This window comes from Dermacentor silvarum, chromosome 4 (genome assembly GCF_013339745.2).
Source record: "Dermacentor silvarum isolate Dsil-2018 chromosome 4, BIME_Dsil_1.4, whole genome shotgun sequence".
Taxonomy (NCBI): Eukaryota; Metazoa; Arthropoda; class Arachnida; order Ixodida; family Ixodidae; genus Dermacentor; species Dermacentor silvarum.
In genome coordinates, this window is record NC_051157.2 from 227,183,931 (window position 1) to 227,193,442 (window position 9,512).

The 9,512-nt window shown below is 47.5% G+C and overlaps 1 protein-coding gene across 6 annotated transcripts in view; it reads right to left on the reverse strand.

Annotated features, from left to right (window-relative positions):
* The window catches only part of LOC119451014 (DENN domain-containing protein 2D-like), a 428,171-nt gene extending 421,346 nt beyond the window's left edge, over positions 1-6,825 (reverse strand). For 4 of the 6 annotated variants that reach the window (XM_049666396.1, XM_049666395.1, XM_049666393.1 and 1 more), the window contains exon 1: positions 6,125-6,825. In XM_049666396.1, the coding sequence (XP_049522353.1) occupies positions 6,125-6,664 (540 nt within the window). In that variant the 5' untranslated portion in view covers positions 6,665-6,825. The remainder of the gene's footprint in view (positions 1-6,124) is intronic. The other 2 variants (XM_037714449.2, XM_049666392.1) reach the window with 1 other exon arrangement.
* Between the last annotated feature and the right edge of the window lie 2,687 nt (positions 6,826-9,512).

Sequence of the window (9,512 nt, forward strand, 5' to 3'; positions counted from 1 at the left end):
GAGAAACTGTTACGACGCTATATCGGACCCTCTAAGATCATTCGACTTATTGGCGCACTGGACTGTGAGGTGCCTGACCGCATTTTGCAGTCACAGTGGCGCCGCGCACGACCTGAAGTCATCCACGTGGTGCGTCTTAAGCCTTTCTACGCCCGCTGACGAAGTTGGGGATTTGTTGCTTTGTTGTTGTTTTTCTTTATTACGCGTGGTTTTTGTTTTCGCTTTCCAGTTTGTTTGTAGCATCGGGACGATGTTGTTTAAGGGGAGGGTATTGACACGTGTACTTGTTTATCTTTCCCCGGTGACCGCTTTACACCGTCTAACAAATGTTAAACGTTATCGCTCGGCGCAGGACGCGCCTGCATGTATCGGAAGTTTCTCGAACGTTATCCATGCTTCTATCCGTTGTCTGTTGTCACCGACGCTTATGTTATCTGATTGTATGAGTGACGTGAATTGTCTAGAACTTTCTGGAAGACACGCGGGCACCAGAGGTTACTCAAGAACCTTCGATGACTCATGTATAAAAGCTGACGCATTTTGCCGCTAATCAGATTTCAACGATCGCCGACTGTGTTCGCCACTATTGTTCTGCTTCGAGTGCAACTTGATTTTGTGGGCACAGGTACACCCAATAAAAAGTCCGTTTCATCATTGGCAGTTTTGCTAATGTTTTCTTCACCGTCACTACTACATGACACTATGCTCAAAATGGCACGTCTTACCACATCATTCGTTATGCAGCTAACCAGTGATTTCCCCTACACACCCCTGCTTGTTTTTCAGAATTCGCAGCGACTTTTCTTTCCTTGGTTATTACGCACGATGGAAAATTTTTTGCACCAGAAGAAGGGCATATGTACGCGAAAGGACACATTGTCCATAGCTTGCTTGTGATGGGAGACTCCAACACGAAAGAAAGTACGGCGAATACGACGACCGCCCGGGCTTCAAAGTGTCAGGGCCAGGGCGCAAGCGTGGGAAGCATGCAGCAAGGTGGTGTTGCTGTGTGGTGACACCGAACAGAATGCTGCATCCGAATGCCACATCCATCCCTGTCAACAGCAGTGACACGCCACCTGTAAGGCTACTATGGACAGCGCCAAGCCTTTACGGTGCACGCGTTGGAGAAAAAGATGCTTCTCGAACAAACTCCTAGACGCGCGCGACAACGAACATGTCCCAGCACACGGCCCCACGACCTTGGCGAAGGCGCCCCCCCCCCCCCCCCCCGTCAGGAAGCTCGAGAAAATTCCGGAGCTGTGAAGAAGGCAGAGGGAAAGGGACATAGATTTGCAAGTACTGCGGCACCCACCCACTTTCTCGGCGCCCCTTTCCATTTCTAGATTTCTTGAGCGCGCTTGTAAAGGAGCACGCCACATTATGTAATTCAGTTTTAGGTCAGCCACAGGCAGACTAACAGTCAAAACGTCCACCACTCTATGAGCATGCTGTTGTTTCCATCCACTTCTGACCACAGATTTACCGCATTACGGTTTTTCCTTTTGCTGACTTGCCTTCGTACGCAACATTTCTTGCTTTATTTAGATTTTTTATTTTCTATTAATAACAAAAACTACATTAATACTGTCGAAACGATACTCAAGCATAATTCGATGGCTCCATAATTCGCGAATTGCCCAATATGTTGCATTTCTTAATATCTTATGGAAATAGATGTTGCAGAATAAACTGTTCAAAATTTTTTATCAGAATACTATATTTAGATGACCAACCTTTCTGGCATTGTTTTCGATTCGGGGGGCTTAAGGTACCGAGATATATGCTTCACCTAAATATATATAAACACTGATTTGTTTCAGCACGGTCGATAACAGTCACGCCTTTGATTGTCGGTATCCTGCGCAGAATGTTGACCTCTGTTCATAGCATAATATCCCTGGTATGCTACATACTTTTTTTTTACATGAATTTATTATTTCCTCGGTCATGAGATTATTTCTTTGCGCATATTTGCTGCGCTTTTTTTCTGAACAGTAGAAAAAAAAGTGATAAGCATTGTTGAAATACCGTTAAACCTGGATATAACGAAATTTACAAATTCCCGAAAAACTTTGTTATAAAGAGGATTTTGTTATATGCAGGTGCGGCACGAAAATTCGAAAAAGAAATGCTTACAGTATTTACTCGATTCTAACGCGCCCTCAATTATAACGTGCACTCGTTTTCCGTGACAAAAAGAGAGGGAAAAAAATCTTTTACATATCTTGCGTTTCTTCGTCGAAGCACTCATTCTCATTTCTTCGTCGAAGCATCATCCAGGTACTGGATGCGTGGACGCATGTTGTTTCGCACATGCGCGAGCCGTCGGAAACGAAAAGCTAGCGACACGATGGCGTCGTATCGTCGTATAGTGTCACCTAGTGTCAGGTTAGTGAAGTGAAGCGCAGAGACTTGCACAGTAACCAAAGAGTGGCGTTGGCAGCGCGTTGAAAAAAAAAGGTTTTTTTTCCTTCAGCAACATCAACTAGAAAAGTAGAGTGCCAGCTTGGCGGGCTAGGCCAGCTGCAGCAAGCGGCGGGATCAGGTTTGAATGAAGGAAGGGGGAAAGGTCACGCCCGCGGCGGCAAGATCGCCGGGTCGAGGGATGCAGGCCCGCCTCGCACATGCTTGCACGCACACATGCTCGCTCTCGCCTCGCAGTCGCCATGAATTCGAGCGCGCCAAGCGCGCCGCCGCCGCTTCGCATTATGTCACGGCGGAGAAGGTGCTTCCGGTTGCTGCTCGCGCAAAAATGACAAAATTTGAGGCGAAATCTCTAGTTTGTCAGCGGGGAAAATTCGTCATTTCGAGGGGGTCTCCCGCTGCCACTTCGTTACGTAGAGGTCTCAAATACATGTGCTTCTATAGAGTAACGACAGGGAATAGAAAACCTTTGTTATATCCAGGAATTCATTATATGGAGGTTCGTTATAAGCAGGTTTAACTGTATTCATTTAGACTAATAACAAAAAGTACAAGCAACAAACTCGTACTATTGATTCTAATCAGAGAAGTCTTTCGGCGCAAAATGAAAGAATTTATAACACAGGAAAGGTAGAACACCTTTCCTGTGTTATAAATTGTTTTCATTTTCTCTTAGGAAACAAGAGCGTGTGAAATGGGCTATCTTGCGAGGCAGACTCGTTATGGCAGATCGTACAGTAGATGTAATGCACACACATGAGAATTCAATGATCAGGCTTACATTTTTTTTTTTTTTGGTATAGGTTACGTCGGCAATGAAGCGGCAACAACATATCCGGAGCTTCTTCCTTCCTTTGAAAACGTCGAAGGAAGATCAAAGTGTAAAACCGTGGGACGCTTCCGCTAGTGCATCTGAGCGTAGTTTCCCGCCAGAAGGCCTGGAACCGACTAACGAAGAGTGCGCTCAGCCGAAAGGACATTCCCGGTGTTCATCGGTCACGAGATTCTCCTTCATAGAGGTTACCAGTGACGGCTACTGGTTCAAAATTTGCAAAAGGGCATATAATGAAGGGAAGCTTCTTGTTGACAGAAAAACGGGTGACGCATGGATCATCAAGCCAGTCAGCAAGGCCAATGCATCCAAGCTTGGTGAAAAGGCCGTGAAGCACAACGCCTCAGGACACCACAAACATGCTGTAAGCATTTTGAGCCAGTTGCGGACAATTTCAGAGGTCATAAATGAGGCTGCAAAAAGTGCCGGCAATCAAGCTAAGGTTATGAGGATGAACATGGCTGTAGCATCCTACTTTCTTTTCAAGCAGGAAGTAGTCCACACTGCATACTGGAGATCCTTGCTGAGTACTTTTCCATTATGAATCCTGAAATCGAGCAGTGGTTCAGGGGAAGACCCGCCAATGCACATTACCTTTCTGCAAGGAATTCAACTGACTGGTTAGAAGCATGTGAGGCGACGGTGAATTAACTCTAGAAAAGGTCCAAACCATGGCCGACGAGTGCACCGACATTAATGGATGCCAAATCCTGAGTCCCGGCATACACTATCTTGATGTCAATGGTCAACCGAGACTCGTTCCTTGACGTCGAAGTTATCTCTGACGCATCGGCTTCTTCTGTGACCATGCATATCCTGCACGAGTTGAGCAAGTCTGGACTCGACGCAACCAAAGATGGCTTCTTGTTCATTTGACAGGGCTGCGAACTTCTCTGGAAGGCACGGAAGGGCGCAGGCTTTACTTAAGCAGAAATGCAACCCTCATCTCTGTTACCAGCACTGCAGAGGTCATTTACTCCAGCTTGCCCTAGTGCGTGCTGCCGAGTCGTCGAAGGAAATCAAAAGGACTCTTCATCTCCTCTCGTCACTCTACTCTTTCTTCAGCAAGAGTCCTAAACGCTTGAGTGTTCTTAAAAACATCGAAGATGCTGTCGAGTTGAAGCTGAAACTCGTGCAGACAGGCAAAACTCAGTGGCTCTCTCATGAGCGATCGCTGACTGTGATACTGTAAGTACTTGAGCCACTGATACTCGCTTTGCAAAGCATTTACCAAGATGGTGCTGACATGAGCAGTGAAGCTGGTGGACTATTGTTACAGCTACGTTCAGAAAAAACGATCGCTGTTATTACACTTGTCGATCGTTTCCTGGGGCCATTGGCGTCTCTAAACAATGCCATTCAGGCAACTACAACGACAACAGTAGATCTTTGCCCTGTGATTGAAGCAACCATAGAGGCTATTGCGGCGATTTCTGTGGAAGCAGTGCTCAAAGAAGTAAGAACGTCAGCAGAGAAGTTCCTTGAAAATGGCACTTTTGTGGAGGTATTAACAGACGAGAACAAGAGCAACCTCACGCGTGAGTTAAAAAAGTACAAAGCCCTAATTCTGGACAACCTTAGGCAGCAACTTGTCGACCCCACCTCAACCCTGCGACCTTTCTACGTGTGCCTATCGCAAAAGCAAGACACAGTAAACTGGAGGGAAGTCCTCCCAGCAATTGGCATGCCGTACGACGAAGAACATGCGAGGAATTTAGATGCGGAGTGGTACATCTTCCGACGCCTGAAGGAGGATTTGACATCCACAACATTTTTATCTTCCCTTCTCGTTGTTCCCCACTTTGTCGCTATGTTTCCGAAGTTGCAAGATGTTGTGGGTCATCTTTTGGTGCTACTGATCACCACAACCACCGTCGAGCACTCCTTTTCGTCCCTGAAACGGGTTTTGTCGTCAGAAAGAAGCCGCCTTTTCCCTAACCACGTGAATGAGCTGCTGAGCATCACCACTGAAGGCCAGGAACTGCCAGACGTCCGAGATGCCACTAACAATGACCGACGCGTTTTTCCATATTTTATCGCGAAAGTTGTGGGATGTTACAGCAAGAAACCCAGGTAACTGTTCGGAATCTGGTTGAGAATGCCTACATATACTTGTGGCAGTTTAGTTTTAGTTTAGTATAAAGCACACTGATGCTCACTTCTTGGTTCATAATTCTTTTATTAGTTTAGTTATGCAGTGAATGGTCGAGATGTGCAATGTGCCTGTGCTTCTACATATTCAACCAATTGTGTGCAGCACCCGTAAATTTATATCTTGATATGTCAACGTCATGCATATCGTCGTGGCCGATATCGAAGCTCCCATATGCACCTTCCGCATGTGCCCCCCCCTACAGTGTTCAGCATAGATTCGACTTCCTGGTGTGATGCCTAGTGCACCAGTGCGTGCATGTTTTACAGCATTTTCCACGTCTGTGTTCCACGAATGGGATTGAGTAGCTAGATTTTGTAGGTTCTATTGCAAGTAGTCTGAATTGCCGCATAGTTTCTTGACACGTTTTATGCAGTCGTTCTTTAATTTTGTCTGTTCAGAAATCAGACTTTCGTCTTGCTGTAAAGTGAAGTAACTGTACGCAATCTTTGTCACGAGTGTTGGAGCTCCTCTATTCTCAATGCCCCCCCCCCCCCCCCTAAAATTTGGAGCCCCCCCCTAATTTCAATTCCTGGGGAAACCCCTGCAGCCAACTAATCCGGCAACAACAGCGAACACGTGTGTTCGATGAGAAGCAAGAGAAACCTCGGCAGGGATCGAGCCAACATTGCAACAAGTCGAAGCATTTTCGCTAGCGAGCGCCGTCAATCAAGCAAACCACGTCCGTACAAGCTTTGCCGTGAAATACCAACCATGTAGTGGAGCTCCCGAGGCTTTGCACAACAGCTGCGGCTCGCACCGGGTTCGGCATAGATGTGCTCGTCGCTCACACTGCGCCGCATCCCATCGACGCACACCTCGTCGTAGTCGTGGGCGACGACCACTCGCGAGTCGTCGGCCGAGAGCGAAGGCGCAGTGCCGCGCCTACTGGCGTTGGGCCACATGCGCTGCTTCATTTCGGTGTAGATATCGTGAGCGAACGTCCGCGGAGGCTTGACCGGCGGCTGCTGCATTCTCGGCGACGTGTTCAAAGCGTCGTACTGGCGGGCCCGCTGAAGAACCGACGCTCGCTTGTCACAAACCGCGCCTCCGGATTCGGAACGATCGGCGCTTCCCGTCGGCTGCTTCCTCCCGAGACGGTTCGAGGCATCATCCAGCAGCTGCGGCTCGAACCTGGCGCACAGCTTCGGCACGAGTGGGTCGGCACGCGACGTCGGCACCGGTGTGGAGCGTTTCACACGCTGCGGTCGCCTCGGGGCTGACTCGGAAGGCCCTCCCCGGCGGGCACTCATGATGCGCTTTCACCGACTGGGAAACCTCTGCACGCACGTGCTCACTGTACCCAACAATGCCATATTTCTCTATGATGCTACTGCCGCCATACCGTCCGTTAAACCGGAAGGAGACCAGGGCAGCAGTCATCGGCACCTGAGTTAGAGCATAGCCTCCTCTAGAGGCTATGGTTAGAGTATAGTGTTCTAGAATAGGGGTAGTGGGCTCAGATGACGGCTCCGCTTGAGGCCCTTGATGTCGCCTCCGAGAGATGGCGCTACAAACATTCTCACCTGAAACGTTTTGCAGTCTTGCGCCTACGCTATGCGGGTTATTTCACTGCATAGCGTAAATCTAAAGTTCTTGCTATCTGTATTACCGGAAAGGCGTAAATTCGCATGTTGTGCTGTATATAAACTTTACCATTGTGACTGCGACGGCTCGGGCGGCGTTATCGATGGCCTCGCGAGTGCATGAATTTGGGCGCTGGTTCGCCACCGCAGTGGGCAGCTTGCGGCAGTTTGTAGCAGTTACTGTGACGATAACGTGAGCACGATAATTCGTTTTATATATATATGAGCACGATGAGTCGTTATATATATTGACACGTATACATGTTTATCTTTCACCGGTGGCCGCTTTCCATCGGCTAACAAATGTTAAACGTTATTGCTCGGCGCAGGACGCGCCTGTATCGGAAGTTTCTAGAACGTTATCGATGCTTCTTTCCGTTGCCTGTTTTCACCGACGCTTATGTTATCTGATTGTATGACCGACGCGAATTGTCTAGAACTTTCTGGAAGACACGCGGGCACCAGGGAATAATCTGGAACATTCGATGACTCATGTATAAAAACTGACGCGTTTCGCCGCTGAGCAGATTTTCGACGATCGCCGACTGTGTTCGCCGCTTTCGTTGTGCTTCGAGTGTAGCTTGCTTTTGTGGGCACAGGTTCGCCCAATAAAAAATCAGTGTCGTAATACAGTTTTACGACTGTTTACTTCAGCGTCACTACTACGTGACATTATATATATATATATATATATATATATATATATATATATATATATATAACGAGAAGAAAGGGAACCGAGGGGCCCGATTATTTTAGGGTGAGTCTATTCTCCCGGCAGTATTTCTCCCGACGCTCACCTCCTATTGGCGCTCGGAAGTCACATGACAAACTGCCGGGGGGAAACGGCCTGCAGGTTCGCCCTAACCTAACATCACACAACCTGATTTCACCTAATCTAACCTAATATAACACACCCTAACCTTCCAAGAGCCAATAGGAGGTGAGTGCCGGCAGAAATTCGTTGCAGAAGTTCTCCCGGCTGCCGCGAGAATAGCCACTGCCATTGTTTTAATAAGCATATCATAAGAAGCCAACAAACAATAAAACCAAGGACAGCCTGTTGTCCTTGGTGTTATTGTTTGTTGGCTTCTTATGATTTGCTTATTATATATATATATATAGTACTAGTTATCACCGTGTAATCGTCCACTGCGGTCCACTAAGGCCAGCGTCGAGCCAGCGCCGCTCTCGTTAGCAGTGGACTGCTGCCCAAGCTGACCGCACTTGGTCAAGTTGTGGGCAGTTTTCTTGCATCATAAATGCATATACACGACGTGTGGGTACACATCGCCGGAAAGAAAAACATGGCGCCTATATTTATGCAAAAATTATTTTCCTTAAAATATCAAACAAGCTTATTTCTAATTGTATATTTGTAATTGAATTCGAGCAATGATTTCAGCGAGCAGGCGGCATTGCTCTTTGAGCACATAAAATTGCTTTTGTTTTCGAATGCACTTTCAAGTTCGTGCAAATTTATTAGGAACCGCATCGAAACAAAAGCGATGTACACTATTGTTGCAGCAGTGAAAAATAAGCAAAATCAGCCCAACCAAAGAATACTCAAAGTACTGCACAGATTCCAAAAATATTACAAATCTCCCTGCTAGTGCATGTGGAAAATATTTCTTTGTGCGTACAACATTAACAATGTTTACAAAATAAAACAAACCTTTGTTTTTCTCACAGAGCACACACTAGATACAAAGCACGTTAAGAGCATGCCTAAGAATATGCAGTACGGCGAAATGAAAAAAAAAAAAAAAAAAAACTCTTTGCCGTTAACGACGTCAACGAAGTCTCTAATTATGTAACGCGGCTCAAAGTGCAATTCGCACACGGCACATGTCTGATCAAGCTTCTTGTCTTCACGGTATAAGTTTCTTTCTCACTGATGTCGCCTTTCTTCGTCTTGTGGGACGGGACGGTGAAAAGAGACGCCTTCGGCGAGTCTTTTACTCGACTATAGCCTGTCCGGCACCCTGGTGAAAAACAGTAATTGCGCCGGAGTTTCTTAGCGCACCGTAGAACGAGCACAAATGAAGTCCGAGGACGTTGCAGAGGCAAGTCGACGAACGTTGCACTTTACAAAAACAATCAAAATCAAGTCGATTCGCGTCCTCGTGTGCAGACTGCAGCAAGCGAATGGCAGTGACGGGAGCGCACACGCTGGTAGGGTGGCTAGAAGGGGAGGTGTGAATACCGGCGGCGCTTTCCTGCAGGCGCGCGTGACCCCCTTGCGCACCGATGCCACCAGGGGAAATATGGCGCTACAGCTCGCGGCGCGGGAAGCATAGCCGCGCCGGCCTGCCGGTCTCGCCTCGCCTCCGTGCCTTCGCCGTCAGTTTTGGTCTCGTCGCCTTGTTTGTGGTGTTTCTCGCGATACATAGCGTGTTGCACAGCGTCGTCGTGGCATTGCCAATTGCCATCCTAGTATTATTCACGAGGCCTTTCACGCTAGCTCAATCTGATCACCACCGCCTTTTTTTTTTTTCCTTAGGTTTATCGTTCG